The sequence below is a fragment of the Aspergillus mulundensis genome (assembly GCF_003369625.1).
Source record: "Aspergillus mulundensis strain DSM 5745 chromosome Unknown scaffold_6, whole genome shotgun sequence".
Taxonomy (NCBI): domain Eukaryota; kingdom Fungi; phylum Ascomycota; class Eurotiomycetes; order Eurotiales; family Aspergillaceae; genus Aspergillus; species Aspergillus mulundensis.
The window spans coordinates 143179-169007 of NW_020797894.1; the positions used below are offsets into that span (position 1 = coordinate 143179).

Here is a 25829-nt window from a genome sequence, read left to right on the forward strand (position 1 = left end):
TACATGTTCTTCCATTATCTCTTTTGGCCCTAGTCGCTGTCATCTTCGGCGCCCTCGGAGAAGTCCTGTGATCACTGACTGCCACGAATCGCGCCACAGATACCTGCGCCAGCTCCGACACCCGTGGGCGGCATCGGAAGATGAACTCGCTGAATATCCTATCGGCTCGAGTCATCGGCCAGACTTCGAATTCGAAGCGAAGCCGCCAGCGATCTCATTCCCATGGGGATGCGTCGCCTGTGATCGCTCCCAGCGATCTGGCCAAGTTCCGGTCCTATAGCGAAAGCAACTTTCATGCAGTCGATGCCGATGAAAAGAACTACGAAGACACGCCCGAATCGCCGGAGGATGTTAATCATGACGAGTATATATTGGACGAGAAGTCGCCGTTGTTACGAGGACTTCCGAAAAGCCCCTCTGCACTTGCTACCAGAAGCTCTTTAGGTCTAATCGCACAGCGGCTCCTAGAAGCAGTCACCGAAACGATTAAGTTCATCTTGGAAACATTGGTGTCGCCGGGTGTGTATGTAGCTCAAAGCTTTCGAGACGAAACTGGGAGCTACTCGCCTCTGGCGCCGGTGAGAAAGCTCCAACGCTCTATATCTGGCTCTTCGTCCTCAAGTAGTCCGAATACGCCTATTAGATCTGCTGCTCACGGTGAAGGCAAGCGCCGCTCCGGCTCTGCTAGAAAGCTGCGAAGTCACCCGTCCCGCGATTCTGTTGCATCGAGTACTTCGGAGTCGGAAGGGGATCGTCGGGCCATGAAAGGACTTACGACTAGTCGACCTCGTGCCGCCAAGAAAACTTCGAGCGGAGAATTAATATCAGACGGGACGGCTCCGCGGAGGTCTATTCGAATCAAGCTCAATAATGAGGAAGCTCTGCAGCGACAACGGCAACGGCGAGCGCGGAGCGCTGACCTCGACCAGTCATCGCGGAATGGCAGACCGGATTCACTTGATCCAGATAGTTTAAAATCTCCTGCGTCTCCGTCTGTTCACTTGGTCACGCGATATCCTCATTCTCCGGTTCCCCCTCGGCCGCTCATCCCATCCCGTCTTCCGTCGTACACGGCTACTAGCAGAAACGCCAGGATTCCGCAGAAAACGCTTGTTCTAGACTTGGACGAGACCCTCATTCACTCACTTGCCAAGGGAGGCCGTATGTCGAGCGGCCACATGGTTGAAGTCAAACTAGCTACACCAATGACAACTGCCCTCTCACCTGGCGCGCCGCCTACCACTCTCGGACCTCAACACCCCATCTTATATTATGTGCACAAACGACCTCACTGTGACGAATTCCTTCGCAAGATCTCCAAATGGTATAAACTAGTTGTCTTTACCGCAAGCGTGCAAGAGTACGCCGATCCGGTCATCGACTGGCTGGAGCAGGAGCGGAAATACTTTCAAGCCCGGTACTACCGGCAACACTGTACATTCCGGAATGGCGCCTACATCAAAGATCTCAGCTCGGTTGAGCCGGATCTTAGCCGAGTCATGATTTTGGACAACAGTCCAATGAGCTATATCTTCCATGAAGGTAGGGAAAATACTTGGTTGAATATCTCGAGCGGCCACTAACGTGGATTTGCAGACAACGCTATTCCTATTGAGGGCTGGATCAATGACCCAACAGACAACGGTCTTCTTCATCTCATCCCTATGCTGGAAGCCCTACAGTACGTCACTGACGTTAGGGCATTCCTAGCTCTGCGTAGAGGAGAAGCGGACGCTCTATAGCGACACACAACTTGTCTGTGGGCGCAAGAAACTCACCTTCTTTTTATTGCCCTTCTCAACTCTGATATCCCACGCTGCTATACCTCACCTACTTAATGCATTGTAAAGAGTCCGGTTCCGTTGATTTGAAGCATGACGAGTGTTTAGCATTATCAGTATCATTATCTTCTCCATACCCCTTTGCTCGGCGATCAGTGACTTACTACATTAATTGCATCTGGTTTTCTCGTCCAGTCTCGTCTCAGAAGTACATTAATGACGCCGAGCAGAGGTTTTCGGGTACTTGCGCGATCCAATTAATACAGCCATTGTTCTTCGCCGGGTACCGCACGGTCCTGAGGTCTACTGTGCTCCTAGCATAAGCTGGGGATCGGGAACCCTGCCGGTTCTCCAACCTATACCGGTTACGACATTCAAACTATAATTTAGAGCCTTGGCCACGTACGCTATGTACCCCGTTCATATATCTGAGGATCTAGTCCAGTGCTTGAAGGTTTGGCGCTGCTTCGGCATGGCTCCCGATATAGTTATTTCTGGCTCTGGTTCCAAATTCGCCCAGCACGACGGGAAACGATTGCCTGATACTAGCGCTAACCTCCAACTTGGAGGTATTAGATGGGGCTCGGGGTTCTACGGTGTATGTAGAGTATCTAGGAATAAAGCACTCTTTCAGCTTTTATGTTGAATTTTATGTTGTTTGATTTATGTGTTTTGTTTAGGTACCTTATATTATCCGATACACCGTTTACAAACCCTTGGCTTGCTTCGCGTCGGTAATAGCTTCCTTAAGGGCTGCAATGGCCTTCTCAACGTCACCGCGAGCAGGGTCTGTGATGCTAACACCCATGTGTCCGAAGCGGATGTACTTGGTTGCAACTTCCTTGTGCAGGCCCGCGGCGAAGATAACGCCACGCTTCAGCAGTCCCGGAAGGACGTCTGGCGGGGCAAGTCCATCTGGCAGCCAGATGGCAGTCATGGCGTGAGCCTGGTTCTCGACCTTGGAGGCCAGCTGCTGCAGGCCGAGTTCGGCGACGGCGGCTTTGACACGGTCAGAGGCCTGACGATGGACGGCGAAGCGCTCTGTCATCGGTCGGGATGTGATTTGGGAGAGAGTAGTGTGAAGGGCGTGAATGAGTTGGGTGGATGGGGTAGCGAAGTAGGAGGGCTTGTTGTTCTCGTAGTTCTGCATAATGGGGAGCCAGTTGGCCATAGAGGAGTAGTATGAGGAAGGAGGCGTCTTGCGGGTCCTGAAGGTCTCGATTGCCCGGCCGGATAACATCAGAATGCTAAGACCGGGAGGGCAGCCGATGGCCTTCTGGCTGGCGGTTAGGACCACGTCCAGACCCCACTCATCAAAGGCGATTTCCTCGCAGCCAACACTGCACACGCCGTCCACAACCACCAGGGTCTGAGGGCTGACACGGCGAACGATCTCTGCCACTGTCTTGATGTCGCTCAGGACTCCAGTGGAGGTGTCGACGTGAGTGATTGTGATGACCTTGTACGGCTTCTCCTTCAAAGCCTGCTCAATCGCCTCGAATGATGGACGCTCTCCAATGGGTGCTTTGAGTTGTGTAGCATTGGCTCCGTAAGTCTCCAGGCAGTTCGCGAACGAGTCGGCAAAGTAGCCGGAGTGTAGGACAAGAGCATTCTCGCCCTTCTCGACAAGATTAGAAGCAACGATATCCCAACCCAGGGTGCCACTGCCGGAGATGACGAAGGGCTGAGCCGCAGGGTTTGTAGACTGGAAGAGCTTCCGGGTCATGGACAATGTCTCTCCAAAGACCTTTACGAAACCGGGCGCAACATGACTCTCGCTGATGAGGCACCAGTTAGTGGGGGTCGATAGTCTGCAAAGATAAGGTCGACTCACGCATAATGAGACATGGACTGAAGGACAGCATCATCAAATTCAATGGGGCCCGGGATGAGCAAGGTGGGGTGAGCGGGTTGAGACGACATTTTGACAGAGGGTTGGGAGTCGGAGGTGGTTGAAGGAGGGGCAGAGCGGTCGAGGGGTTTATATTCCACGTCGTCTGGGGCTTGGGCGATCCTCTCGGACGAGAAGGGGGTATTAAGCTCAGGCAGCGGGAGTCTCTGATCCAGATGTCTGGAGATCAGACTCAGGCGCTGCGAAGTCCGTGTGGCCGCCAGAGTTTCCCGAGGGGTCGGCTCTCGACCCGCGGGGAATTCGTCCTGGTGGAATTGAGATGGAGGACTGAACCAACGAGCGTGCTCTCGGAGATCCCCGGAGAGTCTATTCGGGCCGGTGGCTTTCACAAGCAGTATGTGGTTGCATGCGGTTGTATACAGAGTATATCTAGAGGCTGTTCTCAGATACAGGATTCGAATTGACTGAGAAAAAAGTTCAAACACTGTGAAATCTCGAGACTAGGAGGGACTCCACCCCTGCTGACTCTTTTCTCCTTTCTTTTTCTCCCCGGCGTCGGACTTTTTCCAGGAACTCGGCAGTAATTCCGGCTTCTACCAAGAGGCTCAAGGTCAATTTCCCCAGAATATACGATACAATTACCTAAAGTGTGCATATCATTGATCGATCTGCCTATCAGGCAGCAATCCATCATTGATACCCAGTAAAGCACAATAGAATTGTATAGTGCGCCGCCGGGTCGACGATACATTTGCATGGGTACATCTCCACTGCACTACAGTATGTAACTCTGTACCTCGCCCGTACACGGATACTACCGTATCAAAATGGTTCGTACGGTCGTACCCCTGAAATATCAACAAAACACGCTCTGTCTTCCTTGATGATCCTCTGTAGAGTATTTTCTTTCCAGTAGATAGATTTCTGATGTCTGATGGTCTAGACTTCAGGCCGAAGTCGGTACATATGGAGCACTTCTGCAGACCAAGCCAGCTGACTAATCAGGGCTTAGACCTGGCTGACGATCGGACGGACCCAGCTTTCCCCGCGATAGCTTCACCGTTATCGCAAGATATCAACAAGTCTGACAGCTGCATCACAAACAAACGTTATTCATCGCTCCTTCACGTCCTTTCGCTGGAATCCTTTCCTCCACCCTTGAGAAAAGTTTCTCATTGGAATGGGCCCTTGACCCGTTCACTCCTCTCAGGATGACCTCGCGTCTAGTCCTGGTCATCGGCGACCTTTTTATCCCTGACAGAGCTCCAGTACGTAAATGAACAAGTCTCCTGATAACAATGGCTTGTGCTAAAATGTTGTTGTCAGGATCTACCGGCAAAGGTATCCATAATCCCGCCGCGTCGCATCATCTCCGGTTACCTCTTCACGGTGTCCCCTTGTTGACATTGTCGCAGTTTCGGAAGCTCCTCACGCCAGGAAAAATTGGCCAGATCCTCTGCCTTGGCAATTTGACTGATCGCAATACATTCGAGTTTCTCCGCCAAGTTGCGCCGGACTTGCAACTGGTCAAAGGCGACTTTGATGTCGATTCTCCCAACCTGCCGCTCTCAAAAGTAGTAACCCATGGAAGTCTTCGGATCGGGTTCACCCATGGCCACACAATCATCCCACCGGGCGATGCGGATGCGCTACTCATTGCTGCTCGTCAGATGGATGTAGACATACTATTATGGGGTGGCACTCATCGCTTTGAAGCATTTGAACTTGAGGGAAGATTCTTCGTGAACCCGGGTAGTGCAACTGGGGCTCTCAGCACTGGATATTGGCCAGAAGGAGAGGACCCGACGCCGAGTTTTTGCTTGATGGATGTAAGTTTACATGCTTCCTGCGCATCCCAAACCTACAGACAGCCATCCTAACACCGAAAAGATCCAAGGTGACGTTCTTGTGCTCTATGTCTACCAGCTGAAGACAGATGCCAGCGGAGTTGAAACTGTTGCTGTGGAGAAAGTTTCTTATCGCAAGAGTAGCATTCCATCCTCATGAACCTATCCTTTCATGCTTGCCCCTGTATATATGATATAGATACCGACTGCGTTATGACCTTTTAATGCTCACGAACCAATATTATATCTGAGCCACATACGCAGGAGTTATTCAAGATAAATTATACCTGTTATTTGTGTATTATAGGTACACCTTGTGCTTCTTTGATGCATGTATCAATGCCGGATGAAGACACAATAATTCTCACAATGTAACATTAATAGCCAAATCTCTACTAAGGAGCAGAGCTCTATACACAAAGATTATATTAGTAGTCCCTTGACAAATGACTAGGAAAGCTGTTGCCGGGCGCAAGCCCTACCTTATCCAAGTCCAGTGATGCAATAGGACCCGAGAGCTATGATGACAAAAGGGCACTAAGCCTGATATAGAAATTGTGGTGTTGGGCCCGGGGGCTTTGATCAAACAAGCATCACATTTCACGATATAACTTCTTTATCTTCTTTTTTTCTGCGATCCTAGGACACTGTCCTTTAAGGCATAAATCCTTTCTCGCGTTGGGTTGGAATCAATCAGAGCTCGGCGGGCATCTACGTTCCTCTCTATTAAGATATTTTACTGCCGCAATTTGCAACTCGAAACAGGTGGAGAGCTTCCACTCCCGCACACGCTTTATTCCAGAACACCCGTGACTCGAGAGGATAGCGGCATCGCCAGAATTCTCTTACAAGATGTCTACCGAGGAGGCTGAAATCAAGGATGAGCGCCTGGAGACACCTCACGAAGAGGGAGGTGACGATGAGGTATGTTTGATTACTAGAGGGTGTTGAATCGGCGGCAAACGAGGCGCTTGAGTTTATGGCGCGCCGTTTGGCGGCATTCGGCAGTTTAGATATGCGGATTCAGGCTAACATAGCCCGTCATCTAGGAAGAGATTGAAGCCATGAAACGACGGGTTGCTGAGATGGAATCTGAAGCCGCGAAGTTACGGGAAATGCAAGCCACACTCGACCAGCAATCCGAGAGCCTGAAAGAAGACAAGGAGGACATTGATGCCCGGAGTATTTTTGTTGGCAATGTGGATTATGGCGCCTCACCGGAGGAAATCCAAGCGCACTTTCAGAGCTGTGGCTCCATTAATCGCGTTACCATCCTTCTAGACAAATTCACAGGCCAACCTAAAGGGTATGTGCTATCCTACAGCCCCTGCGCTGTTGGCAAAGGACTTATGCATCTGTCTTCTCAAAATGTGTACACGCGCTAACTTGGTAGTATAGCTACGCTTACGTGGAATTTGCGGAGCCCAGTTTGGTGGCGCAGGCTCTTGTTTTGAACGAGAGCGTCTTCCGCGGCAGAAACTTGAAGGTGAGGAGACATCATGGAATTATCCCCTAGTATGGCTCGCTAACGGACTCTGTGCAGGTAGTTCCCAAGCGCACCAACCTCCCTGGTATGGGCAGTCGGGGACGCGGTCGTGGTCGCGGCCGCGGATACGGCCGTGGAGGTTTCCCCCGTGGAGGTTATCGCGGCGGTTATCGTGGCCGCGGACGAGGCTATGCGCCCTACTGAGCACGTCCTACATACATCTATATCAGACGTGAAGAATTATACGTGGAGCTTTCAGGCAGACCTGTCGACATTGGAAGTTGAACCACAAAAGAAGCGCCCGGCTCGTGGAACTTATGGCGTCAGGGGAGGACCAATGTATTGAACTTTTCAGGGAAGCTTCTTTGGAGTTGAGGCTGCGCGGTGCTACTGTATGATAAACACTCGGTCCCGGGGGTCTGGGCAAGATGGCGGGATGGATAATCTGTCAAATATCCTCTTTATTCTGAATTTAGGAGACCCATAGCTAACAGGCAGGGGAAACGGGTGTCACTTCTATCTGAAAAAGTCACCTAAATTAGAACTCTTTCGGATTTGATAAGCCGTGCCGTCTTATATACCAAGTAATTGAGATTTAGAATGTCAGTAGAACGCTTCAGCGTTCCTGAGCTGAATATCGAAGCGCAGCGCTTCCCCGGATATAGACTCAGCAGACTGTATCTATATATAAGTGGATGGTTCAAGCCACACCCGGACTGGGCCATGCTGAAATACCATTACTGCTTCGTAACTAAGCATCTAATACCGCAAGCAGTCTTACTTGAATTGTCTTCATAGTCCGCGGCTAATATCAGAGTTGGTGTGATCTTACTTGTCGGTCTAGAATTCTGCTGCCTATAATGGGAGCACTGCAGTAATCGTCATAGGGGAATTGACTTGGCTCGGATTCTGATTACTATGAATTTATCGTGAGGTGATACGAGATTGGACGGAAGAAGACTATTCGGCTATTCCTGACTCGTATAGGACTTTTGGATAGGTTGGATCTTGAAGTTGGTGAGAACAGGGGACTAGAGTAAGCCGGTAGCATCTGTAGGTAGATACTCCTCTGATCACCCCGCCGCTGTGATACCATCAACGAACGTACCTATCGCCCAGCTCGACGCTCTTATTCTTTTTCTACCTACGAGATACTGACTATCGCCCCCTAGCTCGTATTCGCATTATTAGGACCGTTCATTCTCGCCACGGTCACAGTAGTCAGCGCGACTCGACCACAGCCGATTGCGATTGATTCTCCCGATCGAGCCCCTCGCCTGTTGATTGGCCGCGGCACCCACGTCAGTCCTTCCAGTCCATTCATCTACCAGCCAGTGCTGCTCAGCCCCAATACACAGCACTACCGTGCAAGTACAACCGCCAGTCTCGCCGCGCCTCAGTCGAGTCTGAGCTCATCACGTTCCTCTGTTCGAGTTGGTCATCGTCGACACCAACTCCTCAGCCTTCAATCCTCCCACCGCCCTTTTACCTCCCTACTCCCGCTCCCCGATCCACCTCCGGCCCTCCCCCCTCGAACGGTCATCGCTTTTGTCGGGCGCTCTTCTCTGTGAACTGCGGTGGATGCGCACGCGGCAAATCCCGTTATAGGCTTGCCTTGATCGGCCTTTTGCACCCCGGGGCGTGTACGACCGACTGGAAAACCTCTGTGCAGAATGGGGTCCAATCTGCCTGCGTGAGTTCCTGGCACTATCTGGCTTTTCTCTTCCTGGGATGAATCACTTTTGTTCTGCATGTATGCTAATATGGATATACCACAGCCAGCCAAATCTCAGGGTTACAAGTAAGATACCGCGTTTTTCATCGGAGAAGCAGACTGATCAAGCTACCTGTTGCGGACGGAGACTGACTGGATTTGCTTATGATAGTTATCGCTGCTGATGGCCTATACAAGCGCGATGTCTTCCGTATGTTTCGGATGATCTCACACCCGTTGTCCATCCTTGCCGAAGCTAATTCTATCTTCAAGGTCTACCCGATCCCTTCGCCGTGGCCACCGTTGGAGGTGAGCAGACACATACGACGTCAGTGATAAAGAAGACGCTGAACCCGTACTGGAACGAGATGTTCGATCTGTGAGTCATGCCCTTGCCGTCTCTACGTCCCAGGGACTAATTCTGCAACCTTCAGGCGGGTCAATGAAGACAGCATCCTTGCAATTCAGATATTTGATCAGAAGAAGTTCAAGAAGAAGGATCAAGGCTTCCTTGGCGTGATCAACGTGCGGATCGGAGATGTCATTGATCTACAGATGGGGGGCGATGGTAAGTAGCGCTCTTCACCAACAATATTCATGGTTCGAGCTGCGCAACCGCAGCTCCTTCAGAATGTTTCCCAGCTGACTTGCGACGTTGCGGCGCTTAACAGAAATGCTCACGAGAGACTTGAAGAAGTCAAATGATAATCTTGTCGTCCATGGAAAGCTTATAATCAACTTATCTACCAACCTCAGCACGCCCAATCCTAACCAAGCGAACGGTTTGCATCGGACACAGCTCGGAGCGTCGACATCTAGTGGACTTGTTCCGCAAGTGGCACCGGCACCCTCAATACCCCCTGCTGGACCTAGCTCTGTCGATCAATCGGCGGCTGCATCGAGTGCTTCATTGCATCCGCAGCGTGTCCCGTCCACTACCCGACCGACCAGTCAGATCGCCCCGCCCAACGGTGCGCCGCCGATCGCCAACGGACAGGGCGCCCTTCGACCCAATCTCAGTTCTTTTGAGGATAACCAGGGACGACTACCAGCAGGCTGGGAGCGACGCGAGGATAACCTGGGAAGGACTTACTATGTGGACCACAACACTCGAACCACTACGTGGAACAGGCCATCTGCCAACTACAATGAGCAAACGCAGCGCACTCAACGGGAGGCCAATATGCAGTTAGAGCGGAGAGCACACCAGAATCGGATGCTTCCTGAAGACCGGACTGGAGCCAGCTCGCCCAATCTATCAGAAACTCAGCCGCAAGCTCAAACTCCGCCTGCAGGCGGCAGCGGCGGCGGCAACAGCAACATGGTTTCCATGATGGCCACAGGGGCTACCACTGCAGGCACTGGTGAGCTTCCGCCTGGTTGGGAACAGCGGACCACTCCCGAGGGCAGGCCATACTTCGTGGATCACAACACCCGTACCACAACCTGGGTAGACCCGAGGCGGCAGCAGTATATCCGAATGTATGGCCAGAATGCTAGTGGTGGCAACACCACCATTCAGCAGCAACCTGTCTCTCAACTAGGGCCATTACCCAGCGGGTGGGAGATGCGCCTGACAAACACGGCTCGGGTCTATTTTGTCGACCACAATACTAAGACAACAACATGGGACGATCCCCGCTTGCCGTCCTCGTTGGATCAGGGCGTGCCGCAATACAAGCGTGATTTCCGACGGAAGCTAATATACTTCCGGTCACAACCGGCGCTGCGCATCATGTCCGGCCAATGCCATGTCAAGGTTCGCCGAAATAACATCTTTGAGGACTCATACGCCGAGATCATGCGCCAAAGTGCGTCCGATTTGAAGAAGCGTTTAATGATCAAGTTCGACGGCGAAGATGGCCTGGACTATGGTGGTCTCTCCCGGTAGGCATTTCTACCTATGTGAAATTTGGTCACAGCTAACCAGTATCAGTGAATTCTTTTTCCTCCTTTCTCACGAAATGTTCAATCCGTTTTACTGTCTTTTCGAGTACTCTGCGCACGATAATTATACCCTACAGATTAATCCCCACTCAGGTGTCAATCCCGAACATCTGAACTATTTCAAGTTTATTGGACGAGTTGTTGGATTGGCCATTTTCCACCGTCGCTTCCTTGACTCATTCTTTATTGGAGCCTTCTACAAGATGATGCTACGCAAAAAGGTGTCGTTGCAAGACATGGAGGGTGTAGATGAAGATCTGCACCGCAATTTGGCATGGACACTGTATGTCTCACCATCATCCTGTCTTGATGTGTCTCTCTAACAATGAACAGGGATAATGATATTGAGGGCATCATTGACTTGACCTTTACGGTTGATGACGAGAAGTTTGGAGAGCGCCGTACAATCGAGCTGAAGCCTGGTGGTGACGATATACCCGTGACAAATGAGAACAAGCACGAATACGTCGAGTAAGTTATCTGTTACCTCTTTGTAAACAATATGCCTAATAATTATAGGCTTGTTACGGAATGGAAGATTGTGAAGCGAGTGGAGGAACAGTTCAATGCCTTCATGTCTGGCTTTAACGAGCTTATCCCGGCGGATCTGGTCAATGTGTTCGATGAACGCGAGTTGGAACTGCTTATTGGAGGTATCGCCGACATAGATGTCGATGATTGGAAGAAGCACACGGATTACCGTGGTTACCAGGAACAGGATGAAGTCATCCAGAACTTCTGGAAAATTGTTCGCACATGGGACGCGGAACAGAAATCCCGCCTGCTTCAGTTCACTACGGGTACATCACGGATTCCAGTCAACGGGTTCAAAGATCTCCAGGGCTCCGACGGGCCGAGACGATTCACTATTGAAAAGTCTGGGGACCCAATTGCCCTGCCCAAGTCTCACACATGGTACGTCTTATTTCAGGGCTTCTCTGTGTTATTAGCTAATCTCTCTTAGTTTCAATCGTCTTGACCTTCCTCCGTACAAGACACATGAGGCTCTGGAGCATAAACTGTCTATCGCTGTGGAAGAAACATTAGGTTTCGGACAGGAGTAGACTTTGCATTGAGCGGATTTCAGGAAGACTGTATACCGACCATGCCTTCGGTCCAACGGGCAACTTCACAGATCACCTTCAGACGGCGAAGAGCGATTTATACGGAATGGATTTTGCTCCTTCCCTTGGATCTTCTCCGCGAAGGGCTGCCTAGGGTCATGCCATACCCGTCGAGTCCCTGTCCATTTCTATCGTTCCCCACCACGGTGCAAGCAGTGATTCTGTTATTCCCCGGTCATTCTTTTTAGGAGAGCAGGACTCAGTTGAGGTCATACACATGGGCATATGGTATTGTTCAGCTTGATTTATTTATATTGTTACCAGGATGTGGTGAACTTGTATATACTGTATTATCTCTAAGAACATGGAGTGCTGCTTCCTGCATACTTTACGTTGAACGAGCGGGGCCTACTAAGCCCCGCGAGTTTATATTTTCTTCTCTTTCTTCTCTTTGCTTTTTGCTATCTTGAGTCAATTAAGAAGTTGCTCTGCTGGTTGGTGCATCCACTGACGTCGGACTCTATCTATGTGCTTGTCCATGCTATTATCAGCTAAGCTGGTGGAATCTGATTCCCGGCAGGGAATTGAAAGAACAAGTCTCACGAGCCGAGAATCCATAAACCCAGCTCAGCCTGAACAGTCTGAACTATAGCTTCCCCGTCAATAGTCTGGTTTCATCTGACAGATCAACAGGCCCGTCCGCGATAAGGTCTGACAAGTCCAGTTGATCACCCCGGGATCTGCCCAAAAGGGCACGTCTTGTTTTCAGATTTTGAGCTCGATGAAGCTATCCCCAGAAGCTACTCCGTACTCCGCACAAGGCGCGACTATGGCAACGTTCGAATCTCGAAGCCCCTGAGCCATGGCCTCTTGTAATAATCCTGTGTAACCCCCGAGTCTGGTCCAGTTCCCAACATGACCTCGACAACCCCGGCCGAGGGCCGCAAGGACTTCATCACGTCCGAGTCGTCGGATGTCCAAGCGAGACTGCAATATCATCTCTCCGTCGGATTGGACTTGGTGGCTGATATAGTTGTCCAGGGCGCGCAATTAGCTCCATGCATAGCGCCTAGCCTTCCTGCATGCTCCTAACCTTTAACGATGCTATGACCGGCTTGGCTCCGAGCTTTGGTGTCGGTGTAAACAAAAACCGCAACGCCTCCATGGTGTTACTCCGTCCTCGTTATAAAGTCCGCTCTCCTGCTGCACCCCCAGTCTTTCACCGTCTTCACCCCTCTTCTCTCCCACGCGGCCTACAACACCAAGTTCCAAGTGTTTCAACTCCTCCAAGAATCAATATGCGTCTCATTTCTTTCATTTCTGCCCTCGTGTCTGCTTCCGTTTGTGTTCTCGCACAGGATGCAACCTCGACCACCACCGCCACCCAGTCCACGAGCACCTGTCTGGCTCAAAAGTACGCAATTACTGCAGCAGAAGGCCGGCTTGACCTTTCTATCCTTGGAATCATACTAACGGAACTTTTCTTAGCATCCTCGATACCTGTCGAGAATCTATCCAAACCCGAGTCGACGCCTGCGGCGCCAACGAGTGGCGCTGTCTCTGCGACGAGACCACCAACCTGCTAACGTACTCCATTCTCCTCCAATTTTTCTGTCCAAAGGACTCCACACTGACTTATTGTCAAAAAACAGATGCTACGACAACTGCCCAGATGACGGCGGCCGCAACGGTGTCTCGCAGCAACAAGTCTCCTACTGCAATGCTGCAGACCAGCTCGAGCCCACTACCACGACTTCAACCACCACCGCAACCACGACATCGTCCAGGACCTCGTCGGCGACTGAGACTGAGACGGAGGTTACGGGCACCAATACTAGTGATGGGGCTGCGGCGTCGGAGACGGCGGATGATGCGGCAGGTAGAGTGCAGCTTGGGCTGTTGGGCGTGGGGGCTGGAGTAGGGCTGGCTGTGTTGAGAGTCCTGTAGAAATTGGTCGAGATCGAGAGACTGGGTGCTGTGATATGAGGGGATGAAGGTGGTAGTTGGATTGGAAAGTACTAGGGCTGATAATGTGCAAATACATGCTACTGGTCGAGATCGCCAGACGATGGTTGCGAGGGTCCAGGACCAAGGAGCTAATCTGCGTGCCAAGTCGCTAGTCCGCGCAGTGCTCCGGATGGTTCATGGGCCTGACTCTGGAGTTGCGAACCGGACGACGCAGTGCTGGCGATAAGGAAGGCGAGCGATGTAAGAACAATCTATTGTTCTGGATGTGTAAACGGCCAGCGGGCTCAACCGTGGAACGCCTACTGAGGGCTCTGTAGAGGTAGGGTAGTGAGGTACTAGTACTGTGTCCAGACATATCAAGCCCGCCGGCAGTGAGGTCATGATTGTTAGTGGCCGCTGGCCGTCAGACAAAGACCAGTCCAGACTCGATTTGACGTGTCAGGACGCTGGAGGAAACCCGCTCTTTGTATGCTGCAATCCTTCCAATCACCGGTGGCGCTCAACTCCTGCCTTGTCTCTGCCTCGTCACCTCCCCCAGTCCTCGCCGTCGTCTTGACTCTTTCCCCTCCCGATCTGGCTTCACCCATTCTTCCCTCTTCTCTCTGCTTCCCCATACTTTGCCTTCCCACCATCCCAGTCCCTGGACGGACCTCTAGCTACGCTGTACTCTACTCCTTCACTTCAACTCTTCTTCGCCTGCTGCCTGTTCCTATCTTTATTAATAGATTCCGCCACCGTTTCTGCGTTTCTTCCCCCAACAGCCGTGGTTCCGACTCCGTTTCCCGGCTGCATGTGAGTTGTCGAGAGCTTCCTGTCCTGTACTCTCCGACCTCCAGCTATCCTTACCTCTTCTGCGTCTGCTGTGTTTGTTGTCGCTATCCCCTGCTGCTGTTTCGTCGAGGCTCTTGCTTGCTTTTCAATATAATACCGTTTATTCCAACTTGTATTTATCACTTTTTATTATTCTTCCGCGTTGGTTGGGCTGCTCCTTCCCCCCACCCCTCCTTGCTGTCTGCCTGTCTGCCTGTCTGCTGTCGCCGTCCGCTGGTTTGCCGCCGGTCGCAAACGACGCCCGACCAGCAAACACTGGGCCACTGGACGCCTCATCATCTTTAACTTTCTTTCGGATCGACTTCGCGTTTCGCATGCACCGGTGCATTGACTTGACGCTCGCCAAATAATCTTATTCTCTTACCCCCTTAACTTCCGCTCCTTTCCCCCCCCTCTCCTGAGACAGGTCGTGTCGCATCGCATCCCTGCATTGCTTACACCTGGTCGCCCTTTCTTGCCAAAAACAACTCGCATGGCATGTATCGGCTGTTATCTGCTTGGCCTCCATCTATTGGGGGAAATAAGGTAATGAGCGAAGAGGTCAAGATGCTCGCGACCTCGTCTCACTGCGTCGCTCCTGGGGTTAACGGCTTTGCGCTGCCTCAGTTGAAGCGCAAGCGATCTGACTCTAGCGATTCAACTACGACTCGAGACGCACCGGTCGCAACAAAGCTTCGGGTAGACGATGCGCCTCCAAAGCACATCACGCAGCAGCGCTCCTCTGCGCCGTCCGCACCCGCTGCGCAATCTATGCCTTCGACGGCGAAAGACGAAGCAGGCAGTACGTCAACGGAACATTTGAGCGATCAGGCTTCCGGACACACCCAGAATCCGCCACCCTCGTTGCCTAGTGAGGGTAGTTCTCATCCTTCAGCTCCTTCAGGCGACGACCAGAAGGCTGCAGTGCGCAAGGTCAATGTAAACAGGCTGCGCGAAACGCTCGAAGCTCAGCTGAGCCTCGAAGTACTGCTGAAGCATAATGAACTTCGGCTCATCGATCAAGAGATTGCCAAATGCCAAGTCGCGTTAGAACAACTGCGCCGATGCGCAGAAGTACCTTATCCCGGATCGCAGGCTGCTGGTCCTTCGCTGTCTGTCAGTAATGGAACAGGTATGTCGGTGTGGGCGCCTGGAAATGGACCTGCACCGCTCTCTCTGGCGCCTTGGGGTGTCACAAATGGCCCATACACGCGTCACTACTCTCGATGGTTACTGCCGGATCCTCGTTTCGATGGTGGTGAGGTTGAACCAATGACACCAATGGGCATGGGCGCGACAACTCCTGTGGAAGGCCGTTCAACGCGCGGCAACCCCATCGATACTGGCTATCTTGCTGGCAAGTCGACGAGACCGCAACGGGGATCAACTGGGACAAAGCTTCAATCTTTGCCCAGCGGCTACCCGGCTCCAAAGGAACGAGCTGGCCCCATGATTATTCGACGAAAGTCGGATGGTGTTCTTGTCAAGTTAGTTTGCCTGGATTGCCGGAGAGACAACTTTTCCAGCACTCAGGGCTTCATTAATCACTGTCGCATCGCCCATAACCGCAATTTCGCGAGTCATGACGCTGCCGCAATGGCCTCTGGAGAGCCCGTCGAGGTGGATGACGCTGGTGCCGTCGTCGGTGGCAAGAATGAACCTTCCACCGGCCTAACACCAGGCTTTGTCCATCCCTTGATCCGCTCTGCTCATGTTATCGAATCGACGCCTAGAAAGCCCTTGACGCCTGGACCATCGGATGCGGAAGCTGGGAAGCGGTCATCAATGGTGGAAACACCTCGTATTTTGTCCCACAAACCAATAGGGCCAAAGACCCCTGTGGCGAAAGTCACAAGCGATGCCTTTACAGCCTCAGAGGACACCCCTCACCTATCGTCTTTGATGAAACTGCGAGGCGTCGGCCTCGACCTTGGTCAATTGGTTGGTGAAGCTAAGGCCGTGGTTGACTTGGACGGATACTCTTCCGAGGAGGGTGACTCCGAACCCGAACCGAAAGCGCCGTCTGCGGAGGCGAAACCCAGCAAACCGCTCGCAACTCGCGCTGGGCGACAACCCATGAGAACCACAGCTTCGCAGACAGCGTCCGAGCGCCCTGACGGTCACAAGGGCATCGAAAGACCCGGGCATCAGCCTCTTGCATTGGAGACGCTGACGCCTACTCGGCCGACGGTACCGTATCAGTCCCCTTATGCGCCAACAGGGCCTCAATTGAATGAGTTGCGGGAAATAGATCTGAGTCCGAACACCGTTGAGTCAAATCAAGCTCCAAGTCTTGTGAGCGATGATGATGACTATGAAGCGGCCTCTGACTCTGACAGTCCCGGGCCTTGTTCATCTGATGCAGAGAACGGGGACGATTTTAGTCTCATTGACGTGGAGGACGACGAGACAACTGGTTCAACCAACAATAGCGATTCGAACCCCAAGGCGGACGTGGGAATAGGTAGTGCTGCCAAGCCTTTGAAGCATGGCAGCATGAGGAAGAAAGGGCAATACCCGATTTCGTCCTCAGTGGTCCCGCTGAGTCGGGGCAAAGACGAGAAACGGGTGAGCTTTGTCAGCCCACATTCAAGCCCGCAACAGGGCGATGCCAAGAAAGATAGCAGGCGATCTCCTGAGCGATAAAGAATATAGATTCATCGCTATTGTTACCTGGCTTCTTGCTACTCTTATTATGTATCTCTTCTCTTCTACTTTGTATGAATTGATACGTTAGTTAGACCTAGCTGAGGCTTGCTCAGCCACAGCTTCACTCGGGTTTACGAGCAGATGGCATATATAACGACTCACGATATACCGAACCCAGCAGATTGACCTTCGCTCAAGAAGAGATTGAGGATATCAACAACAACAGTGGTTGGGTATCGTAAATCATGTAGGCAGGTAGGTGGCTTGCGAAGTTGCGTGCAATGAGGCGCAACGGCTGCGGAACTACTATAAAGCAAAGCCGCAAAACGATTCCCGCCAAATACCCGACCTCCTACTCAAGCGAATCTTGTCTAATATACCCTCACAAAACCTCATTTCATTTCGTTCTGAGCAGACTACTCAACCATTGTAGTTATTCAGACCAGAACCATGGACTTGGACTTTGACCCCGCAACAATAACCCTAGCAACATTCAACACCCTTCTCGGCGCATTCGAGACCACAGTGCGCCAAATAGCTCGCACCAAGGCACTGCTCAAGTCAAAATCGAAATTGAAATCGGCATCCAATGTGAAGAAGATGATGAAACAAACTGGGAAACGAGCCGCGCTATCGGCGAAGGATGCCGAAGAGGCACAGTATGAGCATGCAGAGGACCTTGACCTTGTCGACGCCCAGGTGCGCGATTTCCTGGAACTGGACGAATGGCGATATAAGGCACTTCCGGACGTCGTTGAGAAGCGACGTGGGGGGAAGGATGAAGGGGAGGGGGAGGGCTATCTCTCTAAGGACGAGCTTATCCGGTTAACTGAGTGGAAGCTGTATGTGCACTACCCGATCGTCCCCTCCTTCACCCATCCTGCCCATTCAAATGCATTTAGTGCATACAGTAGGGGGAGATACCTGTACTCCAGCACGAATGGAACACAATGCCGAGTAACTAATAACGCATCTAGGAAACACGGCGTCTACCGCCCAACGCTCCTAGGCATGGTCCGGCAAAACCAAGACAAAACGGTCTCGCGTGCTACAGCGAGCGCATTCTCATCTTTATCGTCACTAGCTGGAAGCATTGAGACCGTTGAGACGGCCCTCTCAACACTCACCACCCCGCTTCGTGGCGTAGGTCCCGCAACGGCATCACTGATTCTATCTACTGCTTCCAAGGACGTTCCCTTCTACAGTGATGATGTGTTTCTCTGGCTTTGCGTTGGTGTTTACCCTTTCCACTCCTCGTCAACTAAAACGAGTAAAGAGGTTAAGCCGAATGGGGAGCTGAATGCCAAGTATAATGTTGCTGAGTATCGGCGGTTGTGGGAGGGGGTGCAGGGATTGAGGGAGAGGTTGAATGAGGGCGTTGAGAAGGGAAAAGAGGTTTCTTGCAGCGATGTCGAGAGGGTCGCGTTGGTGGTCAGGCGTTTTGGGCAATCCGGGCTGGGGATCCTTCAGGATGATGAGGCAGGGGAGCAAGATGATGAAAAGGAAGATCCAAAGGAGAGTGGTGGCTCTGGTGATGGGAGGCGGAAGAGGAGGAGAATATGATCAGCATAACCGGACAGATAATTCAGTAACAGTAATCAGTATCAGTGCTCTCACACCCACTGGAAATTCATATAAAGAACATCAACCTGTCAAATTGTAACGGTACTCCATGAGACTCCCAAGCCCAAACAATATGCTAACATACAGAACTTCGCTATGCAAACCGTAAAAATGCGAAAGGGTATCGAAATCAAGTCCGTGACAGTTCTTCTTCCATCATGCGAGCTAGCTCATCGTCTTCTACCATTGAAAAAGTGCAGACCTGGGAGTTCTCGACCATGTCGTTGCCGGCTTGGAGCCAATCGTATTTCTTGCTGCGCAGTGATCGAAGCGTCGCATGTTCCGATACAGGTGGAGGTGTAGGCGGAGCTTCATCCTCCTCGGTCAGATCGATCGTGATGGCCGTTAACTGTTGCCTAGCATGTAATTCATGTTGCTGCGGCTGTGGATCAGAAGTGTGGATATTGCCGGCATCTGTGGCCTGCTCAGGCACGGAAATCTGTGGAGATAATGGTTCGGGGGTCAAATCTATCGTGACACATCGCGGTTCCTGCATTGGCTGCTTTATTGTTCGGCCGAAAGGTTGACTGTTGCTAGCGCCCGCACTTTGCACAAGTGGCTCTTCAAGTTGTTGTGTGGGTGGACCGAAAGCCCAACATTTGCCAGCGACGTCTTGCATAATCACAGGAGCTTGCGGCGGCTGTATCACGGCAGTCTTCCGAGGTGGCTTGTATCCGGCTGGAATCGAGGTGATCGAGGGAAGCCGCTTCTCTACCCCAATTTCATACAAGAGATTATTGTACAAGACACTGACATTGTGGAGTTTGGTCCTCCACTCGGATGCCTCCTGCTTGTATTCTTCCACCCGGGCCTGATGTCGAGTGGATACACGCCGAAGCGACGAATTCTCTTCACGGAGTAACTGCTCTGGTGATTTCCCGGTGCCGTCCAATTTTGTATATTCTGAAAGTGACTTCTTGTACTGGTCTCGCTCGCGTGTCGTCCGGTATAACTGAGCCCGCAATTTTCGAATCTCATCATTCGCCTTCTCATCTCCCACGGCGACGCATTTCACGTGGATAGTAGGGCTTGAGGGGAGATAGCCTAGCGGCCCTCCCGAAACCGGATACGGGGATACATACTCAGGCTCTTTCCGCATCTTCAAAAATTCGCGGGTGGTGTTGGAAAGAATATCCTGCTCATCCAAAGAGAATCCTTCTCTTGTCGACTCGCTTATTCTAGGCGGGCTGAACGGAGGCTGGGGGATCTCAAGATCAAACAGAGGTTCGTCCGGTAAAACTAATGGTAGTTCAAATGGCCCACAAAACATGCTGTCGAAAGTGTCAAAGAAAGAAGCGGATGATTCGTGCGTCGAATCAGGAGTAAGTGAAGGCGTTTCGTCGAGGGGGTTTGTTTGCTGCCGCTGCCGTTTCTCAGGCGGGGATTCTTGCAGTTCCTCCGCGCTTCGTTTGCGGGAGAAGACATCGTCAAGCTCAGGGATCGTAGAATCGAACAAAGGGTCGAACAAATCATCCGAGTCAGCCTTGTTATTCACTAGAGCGTCGAATCCTTCCAGGTCCGTCTGCGGCGTCGGTATGCCGAGAATTTCAGCGCTGATGCTTCCCTCGCCGCGTGTTGGCTGTATGTCATCGCGATAGCCAGTACCGAAGTGTTCATGTTCATCGCGACAACTTTGCTCCTGATCCTGTAGGGTATTGCCCCGCAGCTGGAACCCGGGGAAAGGTGTAAGCCCCAGATCATTCATGTGCAAATGAGAAGCGTCCATAAGAGCAGGCTCTTGAGGATTTGGACTGAGGGAGGTAGAGTTACCTTCAACCACGTCTCTGTTCATTGCTCAACCTGACACAGCAGAATAACTCAAGCCACACGTTTTATTCTTCGAATCAAGACTCAGTCACCCTACCTGTCTCGACAAGACTTTACACGTCTGATCGGCACCCTGATGACAGTATGCCTACCAGCGACGTGGCTGTCAAATCACAGAAAGGCCATAGCAGATCCAAAGCCAGATGCTGAGGATGCCGTGATCGATGGAAGACTGTTGTTGTTGCGCCAAAAAGTAGGAAGGAGCGTTGGAAGAATGAGTCCATAGGACTTTTCTCACCGCTTCTCTGACCGCTCAAGTGTCACCGCTCAGCCCAGGCACAATATGGACCCCTCAGGCATAAAACCGGCAGGATCCCAACGGCTCCCTACAACACTCCAGTTGTAAGCGAGACCGTCTAAACTCCCGTCAACTTACCAGCGCTCAGTGCTGAATCGCCATTATGAGTGTCATACTATGTACTGGTGAGTTTATGTTTCCGGCGCGGGTTTGAGTGTCTTGCGAGCCACTGAATTGACCTTACCTGAATGTCAGCGGGCTATGACCATACTATCCGGTGAGTTTTATCTGCAACGCAAACAGGACAGTTTCTAATATCCGCTAGATTTTGGGAAGCTCTGTCCGGCATTTGCTCGCGCACTATACAACACCCCGACTCCCAGGTAAACCGTCTCTGCATCACGCCGGACAAGCGATATCTGGCGGCTGCTGGTCACAACAATGTGAAACTATACGACATCAAGTCCACGAATCCGAATCCTGTGATGACATTTGAAGGTCACACAAATAACATCACCGGAGTTGCATTCCACTGCGAAGGAAAGTGGATGGTTACTAGCTCTGAAGATGGTACAGTAAAAGTCTGGGACACAAGGACAGGGAGCCTCCAGCGCAACTACGCACACAAAGCCCCGGTGAATGACGTCGTCATACATCCAAACCAGGGGGAGCTTATCAGCGGTGATCGTGCTGGTATTGTCCGGGTCTGGGATCTTGGAGAGAGTGTCTGCACTCATCAATTGATTCCAGAGGATGATGTTGCTGTACACAGCGTCAGTGTTGCCAGCGATGGGTCTCTACTTTGTGCAGGAAACAAGAAGGTATTCAGACCTAGTTAATTTCATAGCCCCACTGACTGTTTAGGGAAATGTGTACATCTGGCGCATGATCCAAGAAGCCGAAGTGACTCGCATCGTTCCAATTTGCACCTTTCAAGCCCACAAGGACTACCTTACCCGTGTCCTTCTTTCGCCTGATGTTAAGCATCTAGCAACCTGCTCCGCTGACCATACTGCTAAAGTATGGAACCTCGACCTAGATTATCCTCCAGCGAAAATGGCTATTGCGGCCGCTGCCCGAACGAAAGCCAAGTCACCGCCGACGGAAGTAAAACCGGCATCTCCATCTCCCGTGGGCTCTGAGAGCCAAAGCAGCTCTATGCAAGTTGAGAGGGGCAAAGCCGATAGTATTCCATTCCACCTGCTCAACGGGACACCGCCTGTCAATAACGTCGAGCCGCCGCCATCTTTTCCTGTACAGCCTGATGGCCCCCCTATGGACCCTAATACCGGCACGCTGTTTCTGGAAACAACTCTGGCAAATCATCAAAGGTGGGTCTGGGATTGTGCGTTCTCGGCCGATTCTGCGTACCTAGTTACTGTGTCCAGCGACCACTATGCGCGCCTCTGGGAGTTGGCGTCGGGTCAGATCATTCGTCAATACAGTGGACATCATCGCGGGGCGGTGTGTGTCGCTCTAAATGATTACTCGGAGCCTCGTTGAGCTCTAATAAGTTTACCTTGGAACGTCGTGTCCCGTCTTTCTTTGATAGTATGCTTTGTTATGGGTTAGCATGGCGCCTGGGTTGGAGAATAGTCGGGCTGGTTTCGCCTAAATCTTGGAGTTCAGGACATGTTTTATTCTCATATCTTAATATCGAAGACTCGTCCATGATGCCGCCAGTCCGCCACGGCTTCTGGGAAGCGCATATCCGGCGGATCTCCAAGATACAGCTCACTTATAGGGTCGGCATTTAATATGGCATTTATTGACAGTAAGAATCATAACGCTGTTTCAGTAGTACACCAAATGCATCCAACACAACGCCCATCGCCAATCAACAGTAAGAGAAACCTCTGAGAATATCTAAGCCACGAACAGAGAGGTGACAGTGGTTCAAGCACTCGATCGACCGTACAGTGTCGGCAGTCGATTGATGTCACTCGACGAGATAAAAATACATGCAAATACATGCAGTCATACATGCAATCGTTACCGTGGCCAGTCAGCCGGCAGTCAAACGAATATATAACCAAGAATGAACCCTTGAAGCATGGAAAATGCGCAATTGTGGCGCACCCTCTATTCCTGCAGCATGCGCAGAACGAAGTTCACCACAACAGCCGCAAGCAGCGAGATAGCCAGGATGGTCGGCCCGAACCTGTCATCAATCCCACTCTGACCTCGTTTCCGGATACTCTGGGCGCGCCAATGGAATGTCACCAGTGCATATATCATGGCTGCCATGGCGATGATGGTGAACAGGCCGGCGGAGATACGTCCAATGCGATCACCGAAGTTGAGAAGGCCAACGGCCAATCCGCCGAGGATGACGGTAAAGTTGAGCCAGGAGAGGAAGGTTCGCTCGTTGGCGAAAAAGACTTTAGGCTCGACACGGGTAGGCAGGGCAATGCGTTTGCCTGTGTTCCTGACGTTAGCTCTGCCTGCCGCGGGGTGATTCTTGGCGATTCGAGGGTACGTACCTGGAGCCGTTTGAAGGAGTGGTTGGCTGGACATTGTGCGGGGTGAGGAGAAGCTAGCTATAGCTTGAGCTTGATAATGCTGGACTCTGGGGAGTTGGACAGGCTGGTGAAGGAGAAGGATAAATGAAAAATGAGAAGCGAAGATAAAAAACCGACAAGATTAGACGATACAGAGGAAAGACCTAGTGCGGCAACAAGCTAAGAAAGATCTTGACTGTACTCCGTAGTGACTCCAAAGAGTCTAGTGATTGGATCTTTGACCACTTGAGCGTGGTGGGCGGAATGCTAGATGGGGCCGGGCCATCACGGAATTGGCCGAAGTGGCTCTTCTGCCGCCCTTAGCCGCCTGAGTCCACCCACGTGCTCGTGCTCTGCCTCTTCTCTGGTATCTTGCCAGAGAACAGCTCGGCCTGACTTGTCTGCTGGTCACCCTAGCTAGTTTGGTCACGTGACCTAGCTTTGTAGCTTACCCAAGCTTACCTTTAAACTTTATTTATAATTTTGGTTATAATTTAAATATAATAGCTACTAATATAATAAAGCCTTATATTACTTTTTAAATAATATAAATATTAATAATTTTATTAAAATTTTATATTAAACTTTTTTTTAACTTTTTTTTGCCCCCCTTTATTTTTTTTATTAATAATACTTCCGCTTATTATACTAACTATTAAATTAATAGTAAGAATTACTTAAAAATTACTTTATAACTTATTTTTATAGCTAATTTAAGCCTAGGCTATTTTTAAAAAATATATATAAATTTTAAATAATAAAATAGTTTTTTTAAAGCTAGAGCTAGAAATAAGTAAGGCTATTATTATTAAAAAGTAAAAGCTAAAAGTATTTTTAAACTATTTTTTAATTTTTAATTTTTAACTTTTTTTAACCTTACATGCATTCCTGGGAAGTACTTTAAAATTAATTATTTATAAAATAATAAAATAATTTATTTTTTTTAGGGAAGTTTTACTGCTAGGTTAAAGGTTATTTTAATAAAATAAGTTTTTTTAAGTGCCTATAAAAAGTATTTTTTAATTAGTTTAAATATATTTTAATATTATTAATAGCCTCCGCGGTTATTACGCTAGTAAGTATTTTATTATTTATTTTTTTACCTAGGTTTTTAAAAATAAAAAGGATATTAAGAGCCGCCTGAAGGTTAGTAAAATTAAAAAAATTAAAAATAAATTTAGTTATTACTTATAAAAAGTACTTTTTAACTAGTTTTATAAATTTTTATTAATTTATTATTAATAATTAAAAGGCGCGCTAGGCTATAAAGCTAGTTATTTTATTTTAACTTTTATTTAAGTAAAATAAAAATATAAGTAAGCTATATTTTTTTATTAAAAATATTTTTTAACTAGTTTTAGTATAACCCTATTATTATAAAAAAAATAATAAAAAAAAAGCTATAAGATTTTTTATAATACTTATAAGTTAAAAAAGGTATTAGCTAGTAAGTTTTCTTACTTTATTAACTTTAAAAAATATTTTTTAACTAGTTTTAAAATACTACTTGTAAAAGTAAATTAAAAATTATAATTATTTTAAGCTTTTTAAAAAGCCCGATGCTGCCAGCTAAAATAATAAAAATAAAAAAAAAGTAAAAAAAAAAAAGGCTACTAATACTACTACTATAAAAACTACTTTTTAAGTAGTTTTTTTATACCCTTTTTTATTTTTTTTTTTTAATTTAGTAGGGCGCCTACAAGTATATTTTATATTTTTTACCTTTTTTTTAATAAGGTATATATAATATTAACTACTTTAAAAATAGTTCTCTAGTTCCTAGTTTTTTTTTATATATAATAAGCTATAATTAAATACCCTAAATTATAATAAACTTTACTTTTTTATAATTAAGTTTAAACTAGCTTTAATAATTTTTAAACTAATTTTATTTTTAGGTGTAGGCCTGTTAAAAATTAGTTATTTTTAAAAAAAAGTAAAAAGGTAATTATTATTTTTTTAAATTTAAAGTACTTTTAATTAGGGCTAAACTAGTTTAGTTTAGGGTTATAAAAAAAATTAATAAAAGTAAAATTTAAATTAAATATATAGCTTACTATGCAAGATACCCCTAAATTATTAGGCTTAATTACTTTAAAAGTACTTTTATTATTACTAAGTGGCTAAAAATTTTTAAAAAATTTATTTACTTATTTTTAATTAAAAACTTATTTTTAAATTTTTATTACTATATTATGCTTACTAGGCTAAAAAATATATTTTAAGCTTACTTATTTTTTACTTATTTTATATATTTTACCTAATAAAAATAGTTTATTAATAGCCTAAAGTAATTTATTTTTTATATACATGCTATGCTAAAGGTCTTGGTTAATAAATATATATATTTTTATAATATTTATACTTTAACTAGCTAGTATATTAAAACTTAATTATTATAGTATAAAACTATATTAACATGCTATTAAAGCTAAGTAAATAATAAAATTTTATTTTTAAATAAGTAACTAAAGTACTTTTAAAAATATTTAAACTAATTTAAAACTAGTTTTAATTACTAG

General features: G+C 48.8%; 11 protein-coding genes across 11 annotated transcripts; 8 read left to right on the forward strand and 3 right to left on the reverse strand.

Annotated features, from left to right (window-relative positions):
- Positions 1 to 140: 140 nt before the first annotated feature.
- nemA (Nem1-Spo7 phosphatase catalytic subunit NEM1) lies at positions 141 to 1742 on the forward strand (the record flags this gene model as incomplete). The annotated part of the gene is made up of 2 exons (XM_026748277.1): positions 141 to 1542; positions 1597 to 1742. The coding sequence occupies 2 exons, from the start codon at positions 141 to 143 to the stop codon at positions 1740 to 1742; spliced, it is 1548 nt and encodes a 515-aa protein (XP_026602581.1).
- Positions 1743 to 2487: 745 nt separating this feature from the next.
- Positions 2488 to 3704, reverse strand: DSM5745_06262 (alanine--glyoxylate transaminase; the record flags this gene model as incomplete). Its single annotated transcript, XM_026748278.1, has 2 exons — positions 2488 to 3559; positions 3616 to 3704. 2 exons carry the CDS (start codon positions 3702 to 3704, stop codon positions 2488 to 2490), a joined length of 1161 nt encoding a protein of 386 aa, XP_026602582.1.
- A 1140-nt stretch (positions 3705 to 4844) lies between these two features.
- On the forward strand, positions 4845 to 5640 carry DSM5745_06263 (vacuolar protein sorting-associated protein 29; the record flags this gene model as incomplete). Its single annotated transcript, XM_026748279.1, has 3 exons — positions 4845 to 4905; positions 4960 to 5462; positions 5524 to 5640. The coding sequence occupies 3 exons, from the start codon at positions 4845 to 4847 to the stop codon at positions 5638 to 5640; spliced, it is 681 nt and encodes a 226-aa protein (XP_026602583.1).
- Positions 5641 to 6332: 692 nt separating this feature from the next.
- On the forward strand, positions 6333 to 7312 carry DSM5745_06264 (polyadenylate-binding protein; the record flags this gene model as incomplete). The annotated part of the gene is made up of 4 exons (XM_026748280.1): positions 6333 to 6404; positions 6530 to 6786; positions 6879 to 6966; positions 7028 to 7312. The coding sequence occupies 4 exons, from the start codon at positions 6333 to 6335 to the stop codon at positions 7310 to 7312; spliced, it is 702 nt and encodes a 233-aa protein (XP_026602584.1).
- Positions 7313 to 8845: 1533 nt separating this feature from the next.
- Positions 8846 to 11691, forward strand: DSM5745_06265 (NEDD4 family E3 ubiquitin-protein ligase; the record flags this gene model as incomplete). Its single annotated transcript, XM_026748281.1, has 8 exons — positions 8846 to 8891; positions 8954 to 9059; positions 9115 to 9248; positions 9352 to 10567; positions 10617 to 10910; positions 10961 to 11098; positions 11147 to 11542; positions 11592 to 11691. 8 exons carry the CDS (start codon positions 8846 to 8848, stop codon positions 11689 to 11691), a joined length of 2430 nt encoding a protein of 809 aa, XP_026602585.1.
- A 1298-nt stretch (positions 11692 to 12989) lies between these two features.
- Positions 12990 to 13638, forward strand: DSM5745_06266 (GPI anchored serine-threonine rich protein; the record flags this gene model as incomplete). Its single annotated transcript, XM_026748282.1, has 3 exons — positions 12990 to 13105; positions 13180 to 13278; positions 13344 to 13638. The coding sequence occupies 3 exons, from the start codon at positions 12990 to 12992 to the stop codon at positions 13636 to 13638; spliced, it is 510 nt and encodes a 169-aa protein (XP_026602586.1).
- Positions 13639 to 15036: 1398 nt separating this feature from the next.
- DSM5745_06267 (uncharacterized protein) lies at positions 15037 to 17115 on the forward strand (the record flags this gene model as incomplete). Its single annotated transcript, XM_026748283.1, has 1 exon — positions 15037 to 17115. One exon carries the CDS (start codon positions 15037 to 15039, stop codon positions 17113 to 17115), a length of 2079 nt encoding a protein of 692 aa, XP_026602587.1.
- Positions 17116 to 17568: 453 nt separating this feature from the next.
- Positions 17569 to 18681, forward strand: DSM5745_06268 (uncharacterized protein; the record flags this gene model as incomplete). The annotated part of the gene is made up of 2 exons (XM_026748284.1): positions 17569 to 17960; positions 18096 to 18681. 2 exons carry the CDS (start codon positions 17569 to 17571, stop codon positions 18679 to 18681), a joined length of 978 nt encoding a protein of 325 aa, XP_026602588.1.
- Positions 18682 to 18871: 190 nt separating this feature from the next.
- Positions 18872 to 20533, reverse strand: DSM5745_06269 (uncharacterized protein; the record flags this gene model as incomplete). The annotated part of the gene is made up of 1 exon (XM_026748285.1): positions 18872 to 20533. One exon carries the CDS (start codon positions 20531 to 20533, stop codon positions 18872 to 18874), a length of 1662 nt encoding a protein of 553 aa, XP_026602589.1.
- A 521-nt stretch (positions 20534 to 21054) lies between these two features.
- Positions 21055 to 22309, forward strand: DSM5745_06270 (WD40 repeat domain-containing protein; the record flags this gene model as incomplete). Its single annotated transcript, XM_026748286.1, has 3 exons — positions 21055 to 21083; positions 21132 to 21627; positions 21671 to 22309. 3 exons carry the CDS (start codon positions 21055 to 21057, stop codon positions 22307 to 22309), a joined length of 1164 nt encoding a protein of 387 aa, XP_026602590.1.
- A 579-nt stretch (positions 22310 to 22888) lies between these two features.
- Positions 22889 to 23323, reverse strand: DSM5745_06271 (putative vacuolar transporter chaperon Vtc1; the record flags this gene model as incomplete). Its single annotated transcript, XM_026748287.1, has 2 exons — positions 22889 to 23226; positions 23290 to 23323. The coding sequence occupies 2 exons, from the start codon at positions 23321 to 23323 to the stop codon at positions 22889 to 22891; spliced, it is 372 nt and encodes a 123-aa protein (XP_026602591.1).
- Between the last annotated feature and the right edge of the window lie 2506 nt (positions 23324 to 25829).